The 24,969-nt window shown below is 41.3% G+C and overlaps 1 protein-coding gene across 1 annotated transcript in view; it reads right to left on the bottom strand.

Moving 5' to 3' along the window:
* Positions 1–9,419: 9,419 nt before the first annotated feature.
* The window catches only part of NINJ2 (ninjurin 2), a 91,935-nt gene continuing 76,385 nt past the window's right edge, over positions 9,420–24,969 (bottom strand). The window contains exons 2-4 of the mRNA XM_063447703.1: positions 13,885–14,119; positions 11,434–11,604; positions 9,420–9,549 (exon numbers count right to left, since the gene is read on the bottom strand). Of these exons, the coding sequence (XP_063303773.1) occupies positions 11,447–11,604; positions 13,885–14,119 (393 nt within the window). The 3' untranslated portion in view covers positions 9,420–9,549; positions 11,434–11,446. The remainder of the gene's footprint in view (positions 9,550–11,433; positions 11,605–13,884; positions 14,120–24,969) is intronic.

The raw sequence follows: 24,969 nt of genomic DNA, 5'->3' as shown, positions 1-24,969 counted from the left end.
GCCACAATAATACCCAATAACCAGTAACCCAAAAAAAGCTAATTAACAAAAAAAAAGAACAAATCCTAGTACATATGTAAAAAATAAAATGTGGCTTTTATTAATAAAATTTAGATAAAATCAGAATATAAAGCTCCTAAATATAATCTGAATTAGCATCCTATATAATAAATAAAGAAGAGCCTATAATTAAGATAGCAATGGTAGAGTTATAACAAGTAAGAGAGGGAGCAGAGTGTAACAGTGTATCTAGTCTTGTTAAAGGGACACTCCAGGCACACAGACCACTTCTGCCCATTGGAGTGGTCTGGGTGCCAACTCCCACTACCCTTAACCTTGCAATTGTAAATATTGCAGTTTTCATAAACTGCAATATTTACCTTGCAGGGTTAACTCCTCCTCTAGTGGCTGTCTACTTGACAGCCACTAGAGGGCACTTCCTGGTTCATAGCACAGATTTTCTGTGCTATAGCGTCGCTGGACGTCCTCACGCTATGTGAGGACCTGCATCGTTGCTAAAATCCCTATAGGGGAGGGCTAATGCGCGTGCGTGGCATTGCCGCACATGCACATTAGGTCTCACCCCGCTGGCGGCTGCGCATGCGCAATCAGTCTCCCCCGCCGGATGACGTAGGAGGGGGAGGAGCGTGGGCGGACCTTGGACGAGCGCCGAAGGACATCGGCGCGGGACTCCGGTAAGTCACTGAAGGGGTTTAAACCCCTTCAGCAACCTGGGATGGGGGTGGGAGGGAGAGGTGACCAGCAGTGCCAGGAAAACGGTTTGTTTTCCTGGCACTGGAGTGTCCCTTTAAGCAATTGGTTCTAAAAAAAAATCATAGAAGGATCGTTGTTACGAACACTGGTATAGTAGATACCTTGTTCGCCTATTCCTCCCGAACTGCTCAGCATAAGTGATTATAGCTGCAGTTCGGGTGTAGATACGAAAAGTTTCAGATGAAGGCAGCTTCCAAGTAGTTTCTCCCCAGCAAGTAGATAATTACCCAAACATGAGCCTAGACTTCATGAAGGGTACAACAGGAAAGAATTTTAATGATTCCACACTGGCTTTTATGCAAGACCCCATGCAAGGGGCACTCCCACATGGACCTTGTGGGGGACAGGGACACAAAGGTTACAGCCAATAATATTACAGTGACAAAGATGAACACTCCCAATGCAAACAGACTATCCCCTCCTCTCTGCCTGTGAGATAATTGAGTCAGCTAACTTAATAACTCAATTATCTCCAGGCAGTAAAAACATATTTTCCCCAAAACTTGGAAAGTACCCTAAAATACATAGTATCCACATAAAAGTCACATTCCCTGATAGCCCTGATCTGGGTGACCAACATATCCAAAAATCCCTCAGATCAGTTTAGGGGTTTTCGAGTTTTATGGAAGTCCCATTTGACCGACCACACACAAGGCTCCTGCTCAGAAACAGTTCCATGAGTTTAGGCTGTGTGGTCGGTCTATTTCGAAAAGTCATAAAAACGAATAAATGCATGAACGGAGACCCCTGGCTCATAGTAGACCCCTGGTTAGTGGGAACCAAACTCCTGTAGAGCGCTCTCCTGGCTGTTCGGGAAAAGGAAGCAGGCGTTCGTATGGTTTGACCAGTGTTCGGAAAGTTGAGTGTCCAATTTTAGTTCCAGACACTCGATGACCAAGTCCCGCTGCCTCCTTTTGTGCGAACAAGATGGCCGACGTTTTCTCTCGCACGTGGCGTTCGGCTATACGAATTGTGGCCACACAGGGAGAGCGCTTAATCAACGGTTTTCTTTGAATATAATGATCCAGGGGGTGGTCGGTGTTCGGTAGTTACAGCTACCGAACCAATAAAACAATAAAAGTCTCGAATAGCCTGCTATTTTCTTCACAATTGTTCATACCAAATACCACTCAGGATAAACCAATAATATACAAAATATATCAATTTGATATTCCAAGATGCAGAGTCCAAGTTATAGATTTCAAGGAGAGTATGAAAAAAATTGCTATTGCTTTATTTATATCAAAGTACTTTGTCTTGAGAGAAGACATTAAACTTTGACTGTTTCATGATCAAGACTCTACATTGATCACTAAACCAAAAAAGGTACAACAAGGTCCGAAGTGCAAAATATAGATTAAAGTGTAACCCCATTAAAACACATAAAATACATAAAAAAGGAATACCAGAAGAGAGATGTAGACATGACAAGACTGGCCTTTGGGCAATTGAGCCAATTGCCCAGTGGGACCCTACCAGTCTTGCTGTGTGCCTTCACAGGTACTTCACTGCGAAGAAGAGAGGAAAGGATTAACCACGGTTATAGCCTGCAGCTCCGCCGGATTCTGGGCAATTCGGAGCATTGTTGTGGGTTACCACGGCAACACTCCGACATAGCATAGTGCTGGAGGGGAGTGAACTCACCACCACTTGACCACCAGGGTTGGCGATGTCCACCCTCCCAGGCAAAAGGAAAGATGGGAGAGGGGAAAGTACAGTTTTAGGATTTGTTTTTTTTAGTACAAATAATAAAAAATAATATATTTTTAATAATAATTTTTATTTTTTATTTTTTTGTTTATGTTTATGATGTTTCAATAAACTTATGGTTTTTATCAGTAATAGCTTACTCTGAATTATCCTACTTGTAGATCCTGGACATTTTGTCTCAGGTTCTCTTTCTTTTGTTTCTGTTTTAAGTCTAGCTATAGGGTTATCCTCTTTCATTGGATATTTTCAGGACACACTTTTTTTAGTCCCTGTTTTTCAGGGCTTTTTTTTTTATCTCTGATAAGAGAAAACAGCTTATTAACAGATTTTGATTCCAGGTTTTTAGGATAATATTCTGATTCATCTTCTTCTAAAATTCCATTAAAAAAATTCCATAATCTGCATCTGAAGAATAAGTATCTACCATTTGACACCATTTGACACTTGGATGGGAAATTGGGCTGTAAAAGTTAAAGTCTTCTGCAGTGGCTTGGTTAATCCAAGATTTGAATTCTTCTTGGGACAACATTTTCTAGTGTGTTCTTCAGCTACCTCAGACAGGCAGTTTATACACAGATTTTTTTTCGATCTACCTAATTGCATCCCATGCAGTGGTTAGATTTCTCCCTGTGCTTTCTGTGTTATTTACCTCGGCCTTTACTTGTTCATTGTGTCTATAGATTCAGTGTCTGGAGGCAGAATTAATTCTCTATGAAGAGAAAAAAAATGGCATAAGTATACAGTTAATAAATATATATATAAATAATAGAAGGAACAAAATGATATAAATTAACCTTAGCAAAAGCACTGATTTAACTATTGCAACTACAGTGCAGGGGAGGATGCACACAGGACTACATAGAAGATCACTATTTTGTAAGTTTAAATTCCCCAGGAAAACACATAGGGGGAATGTCTCTTTAATAGTTCAAGAGTTTTTTCACATGCCCAGAGAGTTTAGATTTTCCCAGTGCTGGAACTTAATGGAGGGAACGCGAACACATCCATGGGGTCCTAGCGCTGGACCTTAACGGAGGGAACGCGAACACATCAATGGGGTCCTTGCGCAGAGAATGAGAACAGAGGAGGGAGGATAGGCTCCAGCAAATGCAGAATCACAGAGAAGGATCGAGGGGGCAAAAATTGGAGGTCTTGATCTCTCAGGAGGGAAATTATGTCAGAAGTATATATAAAAAATAAATTAAAAACAACTCTACTCTGTAAAAGGAGACGCTTAAAGTTGGAAACAAATGAGGGACTTAACTGATAAAAAAAACAGCTCTATGCCAGTCTTCAGCCACACTTCATAATCTAAGTAATTGTGTATAAATCCCACGATGTGGTTCAATGTTAAATTGAACCTAACCCAGTCCTGCTCATGTAGGCATGTTTGTCATGTTGAAAGTTCCATATAGAAACTGAAAACGTCAAACTTTTTTATGGATAATATTGGATTAAAAGTGGTTTTATTTTTAACCAATATGTAGTGCCTGGAGTGATATCTTTCATCACAATTTTACATGTTATACTGATGAGCACCAGGCAAATAAAGCTCTACCCTGGAGTGCACATTTAAGGTTTGTTTTGTGCTATATTTTATACATATATATATTTATTTATTTTAATTATTTGAATTTATTTGTACATGGATACAGGAAAAACACTTAAGTATAATGTTATTTGCTATACAAAAGTGTACAAAAGCATAAACAGATTTCCTATTTACAGTTTGTAGTGGCTTTGTGCCTATTTAGTTTTTTCTTAAAAACTAACTAAAGTAATGTATAGAAGAATACATCCAAATGTTTTAACAGCATCAGTTGCTCTAGTTTGTTCACTTCAATTGCCATTGCCAATAATACAACTACCAAGGAACCCTCGTTCCAGCCAGGTGCCAATGGTCCGCCCCAAGACAGTCATCCACCCTCCATAACTATTCTCCTCCTAGTCCCCTATGTTGTTCCAAAGATCACATACCTAAGGATAGTGTGCAGTTGTGCAATATCACAGTGAGTTTGTCCATTAGATAATTCTCTTTAATTCTCTGTGCACCTCCGGCATACTAGGTGTGAACGTGCCTAATCATTTTATCACTGCCCTCTGTCTGGCTGCCAGTGTGATCCTATTCATGAGTTTCTGGGTTGTGGCCATTATGCCGTTTACCGGTCTGGCTAGAAAAAAAGCCCATGAACATGAGCTCAATTGGCCTCTCCAACGCCCTGGTCAGAAGATCTTTAACCCCCTGTTCCAGAGTGGCTGTAATTTCAAACAATCCCACCACATGCGGGCCTAGGTACCCTTCTCACCACAACCCCTCCAACACAGATCTGACGACCCCTTGCCAATTTGGTATATTTGGTCAGGGTAGCATATATATCATTGTCTTCAATGCCTGTTCTTGACGTCCCACACTAATGAACACCTTGCTGGTGGCCTCCCAAATATCTTGCTCTCTTGGACCTCTCCCAGCTCTGCCTCCTATTAGTTTGTGTATGCGAACCACCCAGCCCGCATATTAAAAAAAAAGGGGGCTTAATGTTTTTTGTTTTTTTTTTAAATGTTTAACCCCTTAAGGACACATGACATGTGTGACATGTCATGATTCCCTTTTATTCCAGAAGTTTAGTCCTTAAGGGGTTAAAGATGTTGTTTATTGTTCATCCAACAAGAAATCTGATTGTCATAATAGAGTCAACAAGATATTGTTTTTATTTTTGTAGGATAATTGTCCATTGCTTAACCATTGCTTCTCATATGCTTTTTGGGTTTTGTTGCGTTTTTTTTTGTTTGTTTTGTTTTTGTTTTTCCTTATTTGGATAAACAGCATAACATGATGTTTTTAAAATGTTGAACTTTACGAACTTGATTATTTTTTCCCCAACCATAGATTACTATGTATGCAAATAAGATCCATTGTTCGCAAAATGAATGAAAAATAAAAAAGACAGATTGTAGTAAGTAGAAATAGAAAATAAAGAAATAAATGCTACAATTAAATTCTAAAAACAAGTAAATAAAAAAATAAAAATACAAAGTCTGGAGAATGGTTAATACTTATTGTATCTCCTTCATGAATGCTTCAAGATGTTTGCTTGGTAAAGAGAAAAAAAGAAAAAAGGGCCACCAGATTCAACCAAGGTCCTATATGTGTTACATCTCTTTCCAGGTTTGCCCCCAAAATAGAAAAAATCTTCTCCAACCCAGGGAAACAATGAAATTGTTGGGAATTTAATGTGAATTCAAAGTAAATTTAACGTTTTAGGCCATAGTAGTCAAATTGAAAAAAATAGTAAGCTATGTTTTCAGACTAGCTATCTTGTCCTAAAATGAACAATTCATTGTCAATTCACTTTAAATTTGCAACACCTTACACAGTGAATAAAGTGTATTTCAAAATATTTAAATATGAAAAATCCAGTCAGAATCTTATAGGGTCTCAGGATGAAAAGGATGATTCTCATAGTCGCACAATGAACACTCAAAACTATATTTATAGTTGGTAAATCATTCTATCACAATATATACCCACCCTTCTAGTGGTGGAAATCCGCAGGGTACTAATAAGGTAATAAGGTGCCTCACCATGGTTTATATATATATATATATATCCTCAGGGCTGCCACGAGAAATTTTGGGGCCCCTGACACAGCCCACGGTCTGGGCCCCCCGGGGCCCACCCCCAAGTCAGTCCACATGACCCGCCCCAAGTCCGCCCACATGACCCGCCCCCAAATCCACCCACAGGGCCCATCTTAAGTCCACCCACAACGGTGAAGTGTGTGTGTACTGACTTTGTTTGTGTGTGTATAGTGGCTATAGAATGTGTGTAGTGGATACAAAGTGCGTGAGTAAAGTGGATATGCTGTTTATAGTGGATTCAGATTGTATGTTTGTGTAGTGGACAGAGTGTGTGTGTATAGTGAATGCAGAGTGTGTGTTTGTGTAGTGGATGTAGTGTGTGTGTATAGTTAATGCAGAGTGTGTGTTTGTGTAGTGGAAGTAGTGTGTGTATAGTGAATGCAGTGTGTGTTTGTGTAGTAGATGCTGTGTGTGTGTAGTGGATTATGTGTGTAGTGAATGCAGTGTGTGTTTGTGTAGTGGATGCTGTGTGTGTGTGTGTAGTGGATGATGTGTGTAGTGGATGCAGTTTGTGAGTTTATGTAGTGGATGATGTGTGTGGTTGTGTAGTGGATGATGTGTATGGTTGTGTAGTGGATGTGTAGTGGATGCAGTTAGTGTGGTTGTGTAGTGGATGATGTGTGTGGTTGTGTAGTGGATGCAGTGTGTGTGTTTATGTGGTGGATGATGTGTATGGTTGTGTAGTGGATGCAGTTTGTGTGTTTATGTGGTGGATGATGTGTGTGGTTGTGTAGTGGATGCAGTGTGTGTATTTGTGCAGTGGATGATGTGTATGGTTGTGTAGTGGATGATGTGTATGGTTGTGTAGTGGATGATGTGTATGGTTGTGTAGTGGATGCAGTTTGTCTGTTTATGTAGTGGATGATGTGTATGGTTGTGTAGTGGATGCAGTTTGTGTGTTTATGTAGTGGATGATGTGTATGGTTATGTAGTGGATGCAGTTTGTGTGTTTATGTAGTGAATGATGTGTATGGTTGTGTAGTGGATGCAGTTTGTGTGTTTATGTGGTGGATGATGTGTGTGGTTGTGTAGTGGATGATGTGTATGGTTGTGTAGTGGATGCAGTTAGTGTGGTTGTGTAGTGGATGATGTGTGTGGTTGTGTAGTGGATGCAGTTTGTGTGTTTATGTGGTGGATGATGTGTGTGGTTGTGTAGTGGATGCAGTGTGTGTATTTGTGCAGTGGATGATGTGTATGGTTGTGTAGTGGATGATGTGTATGGTTGTGTAGTGGATGATGTGTATGGTTGTGTAGTGGATGCAGTTTGTCTGTTTATGTAGTGGATGATGTGTATGGTTATGTAGTGGATGCAGTTTGTGTGTTTATGTAGTGGATGATGTGTATGGTTGTGTAGTGGATGCAGTTTGTGTGTTTATGTGGTGGATGATGTGTATGGTTGTGTAGTGGATGCAGTTTGTCTGTTTGTTGCGTGTGTGTCTGTGTGTGTGGTGGATGTGTGACAAATGCTGCTGGGATTTTTTTTTTTTTTATGTAGAATTTGTAGACGCCCGCCACACAGTAGAAAGCAGGCAGTAGAGAGACAGGCTCAGAAACTGGCCAAACCATCAGAGGGGGCTGCATCCTGGCGCTGAGTTACAGCAGCTGCAGCAGTTACTGCTACAGCAACGTTACGGTATTACCTACTTGAAGACCCCCACGACAGCGGTGTTCAGAGACTTTCAAATCAACCACTAATGCCTTATATATAATGGCACAGTTGTGTTTTACTCATGTTTATGTTACCCATATACAACACTGCAAAATTCTGTCTTACTCATGAAAATTCAATAAAATACAAAAAAAAAAAAAAATGTGCAATTCTCTTTTCAATTGCTGCACATTTCTGTTTTAGTGATTACAAATACATTTCAATGCTAAGTAGTCAAATCATTTTTGACCATTTGATTATTTACCTGGGGTTGACCAATTATCTCTCCCCACCTCCATTTCTAATGCCCCAGATAAGCCTTACCATGATTAGCTTATCGCTCTGAGCCCATGAGCTAAGCTCTGCATTGTCAGGAGAGCTAATGTAAGTTTCTGCTTAGGAACTTCCTCTTCCATGGCATTAGTAGTGGAAGCAGGAAGCAGCATTCAGTACCCCCCAAATAAGAAGTCAAAACATTCAATATGGCAGATGTCAGGGCACTCCTGGCATCAAAACCACTACTGCAAGCTTTGGTGGTTAAGGTGCTTGGAGTGCTCCTTTAAAAATATTTGTTAGTCAAGGGCTATTTTATCCATGCAAAGCACTGGCTTTTACCTTTTTAATTCACATACATGCACTAACTTTCTACTTTCTTTGAACTTGCCAGGCATGTTCACTTTAATTGTTTTAATTTTATTCATATGTTTATTTTTTTCTTTTTGCTTATCTCCAGTACAAAATGATGTACATTTAGATTTCATAGATGTAGGTGTAGTACTACCCAGAAACCCATTACAAATATAAACTCCTGTTCATTCACTAATAATAAGTTCTATAGATCTATATTTAGTTATTTAAACTACGATTTTAAACAGTATATCCAGTTTGCCCCTTGCTTGACACCTCCAATCCGGTTAAAACTTGCAATCACCTATGGACTTATATATTTACATTTAATTATTGGGTTTGGTAAAAACAGAAAAAAATTTATGCAATTCTTCTTTATCAATCATGAACATATCCAGTTTTCTGCTAACATTAAAAAGGTAATTATAGCTTTAAAAAAAAAAAAAAAAATGTATTCCCCCCTCCCTGCCTCTTACCTGTAGCCAGGGAGGGGGGGCACTGGATTCCCTGGTGGTCCGGTGGCTCCACTTGTTGGGGCAGCAAGGAGGAGCCCAGCAGACTCCCTCCACGTTCTCCCTCCTGCCAGCCACTGCTCTATGCGAGCCCAGCATGCATTGCGTGCCGCGGAGCATTGTCATGACAACCCGCGGCAACGCTTTACGGCTGTGGCTCGCGAGAGTGCTGGAGGGGAGGTAAGTATATCCTGGGCCCTGCTTGGAAGCCAGCAGGGCCCGCAGAGGCATATATACATAGCGGTACTCGCTATGTATATATGCAGATTGAAGGGCTGGGGGCCCGGGCATGCAGAGGATTACCAGTGCAGTCCGGGCCCCCCAGGACCGCCGGGCCCGTGACAACCGTCATGGTTGTCACCCCCTGATGGCGGCCCTGTATATCCTTACTTCTGTTGTGTACATAATTTCAGATGAACATCCCATGTTGTCCAATGATACTCTATTTGATAGCAAATCTGAGATGTGGTAGCTGGGGCTGGCAAGTGGACAAATATAATTGATGAAAATCCTTTACATTAAAATATTTATTAATAAAATACACAGTGGGGTTCAAGCTGTTAGATACTCAAAACATGAATTGGGGATGAAGAACAGCTGAATACTGGGGTTTCGAACCTTGGCATATGTTCGCAGGACCTTTAAAACAAAAGAGAAAGCATTGAACAGTTATGTGTTTGTGTGTGGAGAGAATTCCACAACTTACATTATTACAAAAAGACAAAGATGAGTGATAATGTTTTGTGGCAGGGGACCAGAGATGTACATAGAGAGCAAGCTATTTCCATGCATTCAGAATCATTAATAGACAACTGTCATCAAATCTTCACAAATGTAAATTTTTCTAAAAGTTTATGACATTTAATAAAATATAATCAGCGGATTATAATTCAGCAGAATTGATTTGTCAAACAAATGAGGTCAGGTGGGCCGAACTTCCTTTATAGGGTGTTTTGCTTGGGTGAACTTCATCCATGCAAACTATTTGGAATAAACGATTCTGTCAAAGCAAAAGGGCATTACAATTGGTCAATCAGTGCGTTGGTAAATGTATGCATATTATAAATATTATGCATATATGTTGCTTTACGCTGATGGGTGCATTTTGACGCCATTTGGCTCACAGATCAAGTGGGAAGAAGTAACCAATAACATCATGGATGAAAATCCACATCACAAATCAAACAAAACAGTTTGTACATTGTTCATTTTGCTTGTTTAGTCATTTAGTCTTATAGTGTTTTGTAGTTAGGGAATTTGTTTGACCTGTCAAAAATATGTTCATTTAAAATCACGAAAATGCACAAGTCTACATATTACCCTTTAACCTTTCTTTCCATCTCTCCCCATCTGCTGACATGCTCTTCTGAGATAGCGTATTGGTGTAGAGTCTGTTTTTTACTAATTTATTCAAAACAATACCATGAGATTTTGTTAGATAGGCATATATTTTAAGACTCAGAATAGTAATTATTCCTCCCTACACATTATTGTGGAGATCTGGTTTAGAGGTGCTATATCAAGGAAGTAATACAATGAAACACATTGTGCATTGCAATTGGCTCTATCACATCTTTGCACATACTACACATTGTGGTGGAGCTTGGATTGTGCACATTGCTCGGTGTTCTGTGATATGTGCACATTATTGTAGCTTTGTAACATATTGATTTAAACAGCACAATACTGGATGTACCGTAATAACCCAATGTTCACTATAATTTACAGGGGCTCTGTAATAAACTCCTAAATAATAGGTATAGGTGAGTGCTCTAAGGGCACTCATATAAATCAAAGGAACACTAAAGTGACCAGAACTGCTACACTCAATGTAGAGGTTCTGGTGTCTATAGCATGTCACTGCCGTCTCAGGAATGACAGGGAGGAGTGACATAAGAATCGCAACGTGGTGCCTCGTCGATTGGTGGCTGGAGTTTCCAGATGCAGAAGACGGCATGCAGTGACTGGGAGAGGTGAGTAAGTTATAAGTAATATCTGTAAATTACAAGGCCGATGACGATTATTGATAAAATGCTGAATAACGGCTCTAATAATCAACAGAACCAATAATCAGTCCAGAACCAATAATCGGTCCAATATTGATGATCTCAGTCATGGAGGCAGAGCCAGCTGCAGCAAGACCAATGCATAGACGGAGAAAAGTTACATGAAATACCTTTTAATTCCATTCTGAGAAGGGAAGGCCATCTAAACACATAGTCCAGAACTGTAGTGTTAGCAATAAATGTTTCCCAACACTATAGTGTTTATTTAAACATGCTGAAGGTTCTCTAATAATTTCATATACAATGCAACATGTGCATTATGTATGAATTTACACATTATGAACATTTCTGAGGGGTATGTGATATGCACACCTCAGAAAAATAGGGGCTCTGCATTGTACTAGGATCCAGTTATACACTCATATACATTTCACAGTAGAATCCTTCTCCAACTTTTCAAATTCTCAATAAATCTCTTTCCCTAGTTTATTCTCCTTGGCTTTATGGTGTCATATACCTGTTCAGTGGACTTAACGTGGCCCTCTGGATGGGTAAAGTCCGCTTTTTTGAACACCAAACGCTGTGATGAATATGTTAATAAGCACAGTCAAGAAGACTAAGCCAGTGGCCACATTGTTCAGCAGGTCAAGCCGTTCGTGTTTCTCGGTGTCATTTATGTTTCTACGAGCTGGAAAGGTCAACAGAGAGAATTCCAATCATTTTCTTTAAGCAGAACACCATTAGCTAATTATGATCTTCTGGAACTTGGCACTTCTAAAGAATCTGGTTGACTGAGATACAATAACCCCACAGAAACGATATTTTCAAAAGCTTTTTTGAGAGCATTCCAAAAAATGAGCAATTCTATATAAACAAATTAGCTGAAACATTGATTGTATGGCCAAGAAATTTGGAAAAACAGATTGTTGGCCAAGGAGGACATTGTGAATATAGAGTTCTTCCAGATCCCTTTATAGCATGCATCTACCTCCTGTATTCATTATTCAAAGTCAGTGGTAAATGCTCTGACACTATAGTGGCCACCCTTAAATGGAAACAATAGTGCCAGGAAAACAAAGTTAAAGTAAAAAATCCTTTTTGTCACTTACCAGCATCAATGTCACTTGGAGTTGGTTCAGGCTCCACCTCAGCTCCTCCCCTGCCAACATCAGCCAGCGGGGGGAAGCTAATGTGCATGTGCAGCGAGCACCATGCTCGCATTAGTGGTTCCCCCATAGGAAAGCATCGTTTAATGCTTTAGTATGGGGTTTTCGGTGACGATGGATGTCCTCATGCAGCATAGTGCAGCTCAATCAATGCATCTTTGCAAAGGCAATGTTTACATTAAAAAGGCTTTAGGCACCAGAACCACTACATTCATCTGTAGTTCTTCTGGAGACTATAGTGTCCCTTTACTAACCAAGTGGGATGTCCCTTTGTGAATGTCAAGCAAATAACTTGTAGCATCATGATACTCTGAACGGATTTAGAATAAGGCAGCTATGGCAAAGCACAACTACTGTCCTGTATTAGGTGTAAAGACACAAACCAACCACTTCCCTTCTACAAGACCCACACAAATAAATGGTGCAGTTGGTACAGTGGCAACTAAATCTTCTTGTCCGTGTAAGTGAGTCACATGTTTGTGTGTGATTTTCTGGTTTTTAAATTTTTCTATTCTTCGTTATGCTGTCCTCTACCGTACCTCTGACTTTGGCTTTTCCTACTGTTGCCTTGTTGCCTTTCTGTTGTCCCTTGACCTCAACCGATCTAGTCTTGCCTTCTATAGGTATACTGCTTTACTGTATAGCATTACATTTATTAATTTATTACTGGTATTTATAAAGCGCCAACAGATTCCGCAGCGCTGTACAATTAGTGGAGGACGTACAATGTACACAGACAAATACAAGAGGTAGAGAGCCCTGCCCATAAGCTGATGTCTAGCCGTTTATGCTCTTTTATACAAAGTGCTTAGCTAGATAGCCTGTGAGCTTACAATCATCCACTCAAATAAAGGACAAGTAATGCACTCTTTTCTCTATACTTGCTCCTAGTCTAGGTTAGTGTAAAGGGATCATTGCCACCAAAACAGTCTACCTATTTTAATCTAAGTGGCTTTCACTGTATCACTGTATCCTCTCCTTATTTATATGGTGAATTTACAGATTAGTTGGGTAACACCCATGCTTTCAAAGAAAAGTGGCAGATTTTTACAATTTTTACAAAGGTAAATATTAAGCTAGATTCTTAGAGAGAAAGGACAGATTATTGTGGCTGCATGTGATTTGGCAGATTCTTAGAGTGATTAATGCTTAGGGAACACTTTATGCGATCTCAGTGTGAGTGAGCACATTAGGATAAGGGTAAATGACTAATAACTAGTAATCTGGATAAATGGCCTGATTCTCATGATGCACATATTTTTGATGAATAGGCAGATTTTCAGCCTTAACAGACAGATTCCCATTGTAAAAACCTATATGATCAGGTGAATGACCAAAGTGTCAAAACTCTAGACACTCTAGACATGTTATTAGACCTTAAAGGAACACTAAAGTGTCAGGAATACAAAGTTGACACCCTGTTTCGCTGAAAAGGCAGAGTTTACATTAAAATGCCTGAAGGGAACTATTATACTCACCAGAACAGCTACAGTAAGCTATTGTTGTTCTGGTGACTATGGTGCCCCTTTAAGGTGAAAAAACAGATTTTTAGGATTCGGATTATATGCCTACACATTACACACAAATCTGATTATCCTAGAACCTGCCAATTGTCATTTTGGTTACAAATGCATCAGAGCTAAAATTCCTGCTTGAATACAGGTGACACAGCATACATGTTAGTCCTGACAAATTATTAAATGAAATCTCATCAATGTGATATTAAATTATTACTATTTTAAAGGTTCTCATTAACATGTAATTTAGAAAGTATGATGAGTACTCTGAGAGGCAGCTCTTACCAATGATAATTAATAGAACACCAATTATTAACTGCAGAGCCAGTGATAAGCTGATGAGCGTGATGAGTGTGATGTAGTAAGTGAAGCCTGGTCCCTGTTCCAGCACCGCTTTTAGTTGTGTTGCATTCGCCATGAACAGAGCCACGTCCAACATGCTTTCTGCCAGGGTTTTTTTGGTGGCATAGTGGTTTATGTTTAAAGTGGATCTCCTGCTCCGTCCAAGGTTACTGATAGGCTGTATCAAAAGGCGAGATAATCATTAAATAGTTAGGATCAATTTCAGAGGTGGCCTTTTAAGCTAATTTAAGCAGTGAATGGTGCCATATTAGATTATTAGCCAACTCCAAGTCTTGGTCCTTCATAAACAAATCTGTTCTACGATTCCATGAGATTGTGCCGGAGGGCTTTTTAACCAGTGTTAATTTTGGCGACAGATTTCTATTTATTTTTGTCATAGCCATTTTAGTTTTAGTAGTATTTTAGTCATCTGAATTTATTTTGTTTTAGTGACTAAACCTCCAGTAGATTTTAGTCAACACAATTAAAATGTAATGGATTTAGTTAAAACCTCTGTCTCTTTTGCCTCTTCCCCAGCCCCTCTGTGTCTCTTTGTGTCCTCCAAGCCTACCAGGGGTCTTTCTTCCAAGTCCATGTCTCTCTCTTTTGCCCCTTCCACAGCCCCTCTGTGCCCATGTGTTAATTTTGGCGGCAAATTTCAAGTTAGTTTTAGTCATAGTCTTTTGACTAAAAAGCCATTTTAGTTTTAGTCGTATTTTAGTCGTCTGAATTGTTTTAGTCTAGTTTTAGTCGACTAAATCTCAAAAATGTTAGTCAACTAAAATTTTACTAAAACTGTTAGTCGACAAAATTAATATTTTTGCTATCTGTTCATTCCACTACAGTTCAATGCTTTATTTGAATCCAATACATATTATGCTAATATTGTGCTATGTATACATATTCTGATGACCAATATGTATACATAGCACAATATTAAAGAATAGATAGGGCTTTCTTCTGATGACCAATATGTATACATAGTCCAATATTAAGTATTAACAACATTTTTAAAACATTGGAAAAAAAATTAAAAATGTTATTTCACAGTTTTGCTTATACTATTAAACGTAAGTTTTAAATTTTTTTTTTTTAAAGTCACAGAATCTAACACCACTAAACAAAAGTATATATTTGTAGAAAACAGACGCCCATGGTATAAAAATGCATTTTTGCATTAATTGCCAAACTCTGTCAAATCTGAAAGTTATGTTTAACTGTTAGGTGACTTTCACACATATATTATGTCCTGGGGGAAATTAACAGACCATGTGTGACCTGCTCCAGTATAGACCCATGCTTTGTGTTCTGCTCCTGTCCCTAGTACAGCAAGATTCCCCCCATGTACACATCTCTAATGTGACTCTATAATGTCTCAAAAATTTAGCAATTTTCAGATTTCTAGTTTTCATCTTTGATTTAGTGGGCATATTCTTTGCAAAAAAAGAAAACGTGGTCTATTGTATATATGGGTAAATTTTGAGCAATTTCGCCTGACTCTTTCGTCACGGACTTTATTTTCGTAAAGCTTTTTCTCTGCTTTATTGTACCCTTCACTGGGCTTTTATCGCATGCACACCTTATCTTTATCACTTCGGGTCAAAATACGAAGAAATCCAAAACAAAACCTTTTCCGACAAAACCATGGTGCCATTAGGCCCATATAGACCTCCTACATGGAGAACTATTTTTGGATGCTGATGAAAACATGCCCGTTGCCCAGCCACCACCAAACAGTCTTCCATAGTTGAAGCACGACTACACTGTTAATAGGGCTACTGCAAGATTTGCAAAAAAAATACTGGCAGATGTTGCTGAGCTCTGATTGGATATCACAGGCCTGACAGCATGGCTTAGTGCAGTGAAGGACACAGTGAGAGGCCGTACTCAAAGGCTTGCTTTACTTGAGCAGTCAGTCCAGAAGTTATAACACACTCTGAACCTGCATGAGGATGCTTTGTCGCTTTTGAGTATACATAATGCCGACAGTACATTAGGGGCATTGTGGGGGAAGTCATGGCTGCAGAGTTAGCACATTTTCTGAGGCATCCTTCTCACTTGGCAAGCTAAGAACATCCATCTGGATGACTACTTCCATCTCCCTAAACCTTCAAAAGCCCCCACTCTAGCTACAAGGGACCTGGTGTTTTAATTTGAGAATGGCTGGTTCAGGGCTGCAGTGGTCACAACCATTCTCTTTAACTCTATGACACTTACCTTTTTCGTTGAACTTTCTAGTGGCACCCTTGCTTGTCAGAGATCACTTTGCTCCTTCATCGCCGTCCTCAAGCCATACAATATAGGTGGAGTTTAGCTGAAGAATTTTTCCAATTTGGCCATTTTGGCCTTAAATTTGAAATTCACTATGAATCCATTTTGAATTCCCATCAAAACTCACTTATGTAAATTACCCTGGTAAAGCATAGTTCACATTGCATGTTTCATTCAAAGAACACTCCAAGAACAATAACAACAACAATTTGTAGATGGTTTAGCCAGGCAGTCAGTGATAGGCTGGGAGCATAACCTGACATTCTCCGAATATAACTGGCCGCTAGTTGAATGAAATAGTATATAGTATATAGTATATAGTATATACCGTAGTATATATGTATATATGTATGTATATATGTATATATGTATGTATATATGTATATATATATATATGTATATATATGTATATATATGTATATATATATATGTATATATATATATATATATATACATATATATATACATATATACATACATATATATATGTATGTATATATGTATATATGTAATATATGTAATGTGTGTGTTTGTATATATGTATATATGTATGTATATATGTATATATATATATGTATATATGTATATATGTATATATATATATATACATATATACATATATACATATATACATATATACATACATATATACATATATACAAACACACACATTACATATATTAATATACATGCATAATATAGCGGGGGATGAAGGGAAGCAGCGCTTAACAAATAAAGTCTTTGTGTGGAATCCAATGGAGCCAATATAAGGGAGAAAACACAATGGGACAGGAATACTAATATAGTGTAGTATGTCTATAACAACTAAAGTCATCCAGTATACTTCATCTCCATGAAGTGGCCTGGGTGCTGTGGTTCTGTAGGTTTAACACTACCAAGTAGAACATTGCCATTTTTCTGAAACAGCAATGTTTACCTTGAACTGATAAACATGCCTTTAGTTACTGTCGGCGCTTCACTAGAGGTGCTTCAACTGCAAAAAAAAAAAAACAAGTAAAACTCGGTCATGTTATGTTGCAGCTCATTGGATCCAAATGTATATGTTGTCACTTTATCTTTAATTGCCCATGCCATACCAGTCTCAAATTGCAGCCATAGACACAAACACACTAATACATGCACACATATGCAAACACATGCATACACACACACACAAATCACACACTGATGCACAGAGACACACATTGACAAATACAGACAAAGTCACATTGTGCATCTTGCTGTGTATCTTTATGAGTGTTTAGCATTTTTTTGCCTGTGTATGTGCCTGAGAGTGTGTGTCTGATGAAGAGTATCCGTGTGTAAATGTATATCTGTGAGTATGTCTGTTTGTGTCAGGGACCGTATAGGTATTGGATAGCTGCTTCCTGTGTGTTGTTTGTATGAGGGGCTGCCTGTGGCCTTTGTGAATTGCATTTATATGGTTCATGACTGTGTATGTATTATAAATGTCTTCAGCTGGTGACTGTTACAGGGTGAGTAAATGAATAACTGGCAGGGTGAGTAAGGCAAAGGGGGTGAATGAGACAAGGTTGGGGGGGGCGAGTGGAGTTAAGTGTGGGGGTGTTAATTTGACAGGGTGAGTGCGGCATGGTTGGGGATAGTTGTGACAGGATTGAAGGGGTTAATGTGACAGTGTGAGTGTGGCATGGTTGGAGTAGGAAGTGTGACGGGGCGAGTGGAGTTAAGTGACAGGATTAGGGAGTGTTAATGTGACAGGGTGAGTGCGGCATGGTTGGGGGATGGGTGTGACAGGGTGAGTGTCACATGGTTGGGAGGCTGAGTATCATAATGCTGGGGTGAATATGGAATAAGTCTATGTAAGGGGGATGTGTATGGGGAGGGTGACAATGTGTAGGTGGTGACAGTGTGTGGGGGATAGCATTGTGTGGGGCGATTACAGAATGTGTTTGGGGGAATGACAGTGTGTGTGGGTGACAGTGTGTGAGAGGAGGGTGACACTACAGTGTGGGGGTTGACAGTATGTGTGGGGGAGACACTACATTGTGGGGGGTGATTGTGTGTGTTGGGGGTGACACTAAATTGTGGGGGTTGACAGTATCTGTGGGGGTGACACCACATTGTGGGGTGGGTGGCCACACGGCTTACACTGATCAGGGCTTTGCGCATGGTCTGCCCTGCAAGTGCATTGAACGAACATGCTCACTTTGAGAGGGGACGTGCTTGTCATTGATGATGACAAAGCACCCCATTTCTGGTTCCACCCCCTCTCATTGGGCCGCTGTGATTCCCAGCCCACCCCTGTTGACAAAAGCCACTCACCATCAATCAGATTATTACTCTGCTATTTTATGAAAACACCTCTGGTGACTGTCACACTGAGCGCCACTAGAGGAAGGTTAATCCTATAAAGATAGCAAAGTTTTCAACTGCAGGATTAAAGGAGTGTGGTGGAATCTCGGTAAAAATAAATTTAGTAGGCCGAGATTACCACGTGGCATGTGTACGTGCATATGCTGACGTATCGATCAGTTGGTTGCACGAGGCAAGATACGATCAGTAGTGTACGGAGCATGTGCAAGAATACAGGATGTAGTATTCCCCCTCCTCCATTGTGCTGGACAAGCCATGCGGTCAAACAGGAAGTTAATTCTCATTTGTGTTGATTGGTTAAGAGAATGTGCGGGTGGAGCTTAATATGGGAGGAGTTATGTGCCTATATAAGGAGCCTGCACTATTGTCCGGGGCTCAGAACTTGCTGTATTTTGGTGACGCTAGTCCCTCTGAGTCCCGATCGGTGATCCAATAAAGAATCTCTTCCTTCCTGAAGAAACCTGTGTCCATCTCTCTGTGCTTGGCTTCCGTCAGTTTCTCCGGTATCATTTGGTGCATTGGCCGGGAAACTCATCGTTCAACGGTAGCTGAGAGGCAGAGGCGTGAGACGGTCTATCTTTGCCCACGTTCTCTACGGCTGCACCCCTGAACTTCTGCGTGGACCTCCCTTCGTCTCGGCGCCACTGGTCTGTTGTCCAGGAGATCATCGGCCTCTACGTGAGAAGTGCTGGGGTGTCCCCGTCGATGAGTGTGAACTCAGGTTCAGGAACGAGGAGGTAAGACAACTGCTGTTTTAGACGGCAGGACCCACTAGGGGTATACCGATTGTGCGGTAGGCCCAAAGGGGTTTGAATCTGTGTATCTGCCCCCTCTGTCGGAGGGAAGGAGCGAAGGCGCACCGCTCGATCGAACGCTCTTTAGTCAGACCGTTTGATTTTGTTAGTCAGGCGGGGTCCTGGTGTAAATAGCCCTAGCCGGACACCGGTGTCTTGTCTAGACTAGCGTTCTAGGGTGTATATTACGTTCGCTAGGTCGGAGGGACCGGGAGACTAAGCGGCGCCTGTGTAAATTCGGTTCGCTAGCTCTCAACCTATCTGGGCTAAGTGGGAAGGCGTGTAAATTTGGAACCCACTAGACTTTTGATAGTGCGACTAAGAGGCGCCTGTGTAAATTCGGTTCTCTAGCTCGCTATATGTGGTGATTGGGCAGTGTGGCTAACCAAAACGGGTGTATATAGTTTTAGGTAGTCCATTCAAGGTACTGGCCAATAGTTTAGTTGGGAATTGTAAATGTGTTAAAGATTGTTTAGTAAAGTGTATATCTTGTTAGATAGCGCGAGCTCAGCCGTCTAGCGAGAGTGTTAATAGTGTGTTGCTGTATTATAGTGCACGGTACCATAACCCTGTATATTTACTGACACTGTATATAAGTACTAATCATTGTCGTCCATTGCATGTTTAACACCATAACCACTAATAATTGTATTGTGACCTTAACTTGTGCTTTGACCTATGCTAACCGTACTGTAACCGCTATTTGTAAAAGACGATGTTACTGGGGTGTGTTATAGACGGGTAATTCGTATATAGAGAATTATAGCGTGGGTGACTGTATAGTTACGCCAAAGGGCATAATATTGATTATTTAGTGACTGGTGTAACAGCTGTGTGTGTACGGGAATTCCCTGAGTGTTTATTGTGTTATTGTGTACGTTTCACTAGGTAACCGTACCACGTGGTGCTGCTGCCAGAGGAAACGGGTGTGACTGTTGAATAGTACGCGTGTATAGTATTCGTTGTCGACGACGTTCCATTGTTAAGTATGGGTGCGTCGCAGTCAACGATTCCGGATCCCTTAGGTTGTATGGTGAAGAATTTTAAAAAGGGATTCAAAACTTGTGATTTTGGGGTTAAAATGTCTCCTGTACGTTTGGTCACTTTGTGTACTAGGGAGTGGCCTACTTTGGTTGCGGCATGGCCACCACGTGGCAGTTTGGATCCAACTCTGGTACAGCGCGTACACGTGGCTGTATCGGGTAGGCCTGAACTTTACGGCCAGTTTCCTTATATTGATTGTTGGAGACAGGCCGTAAATGACTCGCCAAAATGGCTCCAGACATGCCACGAGGAGCAGTGTCGCCTCATGGTAGCTAGGACTTGTTTGTCCACTAGGACTGGTGTTAGGCCCATTTTGGACACGCCCCCTGAGTCCGAGATCCCTTTGCCGCCCCCTTACTTTCCGTTAAGAGGAAGTGACGCAAATGCAGGAAGTCCTGCAACCCTCCCCTCATTACCCTCATCCACTTCCGCTTCCTCCTCCAGTACAGGATCCACCCCCCCTCGTACTAAATCTCCCCTTCCGGAATCAGAACCAACCCCCATTAAAAACGAATATCCTGATTTGGCGCCACTTCAGACTTCCGGTCAAGCTTCATCTAGCTCGGCTCGAAGTGTTTTATTTACAACCTTTTCCCAAAACCAAGCTCCCACATCCCCATACCCTATTTCTCCCCGACTGGAACCTATGACTGACGCCCCTCCACGTAGCCCCATACAGACCCGACAGTTGACCGGTGCCCAACAATGAAAACACTATCAGATGCCTCTTCGTCTGAATCCTGGGCCAGCCTATATCGATGCCGCAGGCCAAATGGCACATGCTGACCCAGTCTTTGTATATGTCCCATTCACGACAACCGATCTCTTAAATTGGAAGACCCACAATTCCTCGTATACTGAGAAACCACAAGCTATGACTGATCTGTTCACCTCAATAGTACAGACACATAACCCGACATGGGCTGATTGCCAGCAGTTATTAATGACTTTATTCAACAATGAGGAAAGGACAAGAATTAATCAAGCGGCCATTAAAGCACTAGAGGATAAAGCCCGTACTTTAAACCAAGCCAATCCATCAGCATGGGCCGCAACACATTATCCCAACACCGATCCCGATTGGAATGTAAATGGTGCTGATATGGTTCAACTCAGAGCCTATAGAGACGCTATAATTGCTGGCATGAAAGCCGGAGGAAAGAAAGCCATTAACATGTCGAAGACAGTTGAGGTGATTCAGAAAAGCGATGAAGCACCCAGTGTCTTTTATGACCGATTATTGGAGGCATACCGCTTGTATACCCCCTTTAATCCGGAAGACGCAGATAATTCCCGAATGGTGAACTCCGCCTTTGTCAGCCAAGCTTACGGAGATATTAAGCGCAAGCTACAAAAGTTAGAAGGGTTTGCAGGTATGTCAATCACCCAACTAATGGAGGTAGCGAATAAGGTTTATATGAATAGGGAAACAGAAAGTAAGAAAGAGGAAGAGCGCAAGATGCGTAAAAAGGCTGATATGCTAGCGGTAGCGATCGCAGGCGTAGATAGACGGGGCCCAGATAGAGGCGATAGTAGATGGAATAGGGAGCCTTTGAGTAGGAATCAATGCGCGTATTGCAAGGAAGAAGGGCATTGGAGGAACGAATGTCCGCAAAGAGAGCAGTACGAGAGAGACCTACCCAGGGCAGGCTACGGAAACTTTAGAGGCAGAGCGAGAGGTAGAGGAGGCCCCGGAGGGAGTAATGGTAATAGAGGGAATAATGGGAACAGAGGAAGTGTTAGGGAAGACAGGTATATTCCAGCAGCGCAAAGGTCCCGCGATAGAGAAGGTAGGGACTTTGTAGGATTGGCTGACACGGTCATGGAGGACTATTGATACCGACCGGGCTCCATCCCCCTTGGTCGAGCGGAGCCTATGGTCGATGTATCAATAGGGGGAAAAAGGAGTGCGTTCATGATCGACACTGGTGCTGAACATTCAGTGGTGACTAATCTAGTTGCTCCTCCATCTGGAAGGACTATTACTGTGATAGGAGCGACTGGAAGAAGTGTTGAAAAACCGGTTCTTAAAAGTCGACTCTGTACATTGGGAGGCCACGTAGTAAAACATCAATTCCTTTATATGCCTGAATGTCCAGTCCAATTGCTGGGACGTGATATGCTATCTAAGTTACAAGCGCAGATTACGTTCCTACCAAATGGAACAACATCTTTAAAGTTTAATGGACCTTCAGGTATCATGACATTATCCGTACCAAAGGAAGAAGAGTGGCGACTTTATACAGCGTTGACTAGCCAAAACCCTAGGAGTGATGAGACATTATTTAACATACCAGGAGTTTGGGCAGAGAACAACCCACCAGGACTGGCCCGCAATATTCCACCTATAAAAATTGAACTAAAACTTGGGGTTTATCCAGTGAGCCTAAGACAATACCACATCCCGCAGAAGGCTAAGAAGAACATCCAATCCTATCTGGATAAGTTCATACGGTATGGTATCCTAAAATTCTGTACTTCCCCCTGGAACACCCCATTGCTGCCTGTTCAAAAGCCCGGTACAGATGAGTATCGACCTGTGCAGGACTTGAGAGCAGTCAATGATGCGGTTGTTAGTATACATCCAGTTGTACCCAATCCATATAACCTGCTTGCTTTAATTCCGGGCGGGGCTACCTACTTTACAGTCTTGGACCTCAAAGATGCCTTCTTTTGCCTCCGAATTGCCGCAGAAAGTCAATGTATTTTCGCTTTCCAATGGGAGAATGCTGTAACGGGCTCAAAACGCCAAATGACTTGGACAAGACTGCCCCAAGGGTTTAAAAATTCACCTACCCTATTTGGTTCAGCCCTAAGTCAAGATCTACTGGATTTCGAGTCCATCCCAGGAGAGTGTGTATTGTTACAGTATGTAGATGACTTGTTGATAGCAGCAGTTACAAAAGAAATCTGTCAGCAAGCAACGCACGATCTACTACACATTCTCTGGAAGGCAGGATACAAGGTGTCTAGAAAGAAGGCTCAGTTGTGTTTGCCAACTGTCAAATATCTGAGATTCCATATCTCTGAAGGTCAAAGAATTATGGGGCCAGAGAGAAAAGAAGCTGTGTGCCAAATACCAATACCCAAGAATAGAAGACAAGTGCGAGAATTCTTGGGGGCAGCAGGCTTCTGTAGGATATGGATTCCCAGCTACGCGATACTGGCAAAACCTCTGTACGCAGCTATCAAAGGTACAGAGCACGACCCCTTCTTATGGACCCAAGAACAGCAAACGGCATTTGAAGATGTGAAGAAGGCTTTGATGAGTGCCCCAGCATTAGGTCTACCTGATCACACACGACCATTCTACTTATATGTACACGAGCAAAGAAGAATGGCTGTGGGAGTATTGACACAGTACTTGGGATCATGGCAAAGACCTGTTGCCTACATGTCTAAGCAATTGGATGCAGTGGCCAGCGGACTTCCACCTTGTCTAAGAGCCGTAGCTGCAGCCGCCCTGCTAGTAGCTGAAGCCGATAAACTCACTCTGGGTCAAGAACTTTATGTACGAGTCCCACATGCAGTACAGACGTTGTTGGATTACAAAGGAAATCATTGGTTTAGTAACAGCCGTATGACCAAGTATCAAGCAATGTTGTGTGAAAACCCCAGAGTGCATTTAGAGACTGTAAACTCCTTAAATCCAGCTACCCTTTTGCCACAACCTACTGAAAGTCAACATGATTGTTTGGAAGTAATGGATGAAGTATTCTCAAGTAGACCAGATCTTCGTGATTTTCCCATCCAGAACCCCGATGTTCAATATTATACCGACGGCAGTAGTTATGTGAAAGAAGGGATCCGCTATGCAGGATATGCAGTAACAACAATAGACAAGGTGATAGAAGCTCGGCCACTGGCGAAAGGAACATCAGCACAAAAGGCAGAATTGATAGCACTGACACGAGCGTTACAATTGGCTGAAGGTTTAAGAGTGAACATCTACACGGACTCCAAATATGCGTTTTTAACCACCCATGCCCACGGAGCTTTGTATAAAGAAAGAGGACTACTGAATTCAGAAGGCAAAGAAATCAAATACGCAGCTGAAATCCTACAACTATTGGAAGCAGTGTGGGAGCCGAAAGAAGTCGGTATCATACATTGTCGAGCGCATCTGAGAGGAGATGGTGATGTAACCAAGGGAAATCGGATGGCAGATAGTGCAGCCAAGCGTGCTGCTGAATCAGGAAGACAGGAGTATGTGGGGCATATAGCTGCTCTTATACCAACTCCACTGTCCCAATGGACTCCAGTTTATACAGCTCAAGAAGAGGAGTGGTTAAAGACTGAACCAGGAAAGTATTTGGAGAACAAGTGGTATCAGCTAGAAGATGGAAGAATAGTCATACCAGCATCACTAGCGGTAGAAATTGTCCAAAATTATCATAACGGGACACATTCTGGGAGAGACAGCACAGAAGAATCTCTCAGAAAACATTTCTACATACCAAGATTGTCCAACTTGACTCAGGCCATTGTACAAAGATGTGTAACGTGTGCTAAAAATAATGCAAGACAAGGACCAGTAAAGCCACCAGGAGTCCAGTTTATGGGG

The sequence above is a fragment of the Pelobates fuscus genome, chromosome 3, assembly GCF_036172605.1.
Source record: "Pelobates fuscus isolate aPelFus1 chromosome 3, aPelFus1.pri, whole genome shotgun sequence".
Taxonomy (NCBI): Eukaryota; Metazoa; Chordata; class Amphibia; order Anura; family Pelobatidae; genus Pelobates; species Pelobates fuscus.
This window is presented reverse-complemented; position numbering and strand designations above follow the sequence as displayed.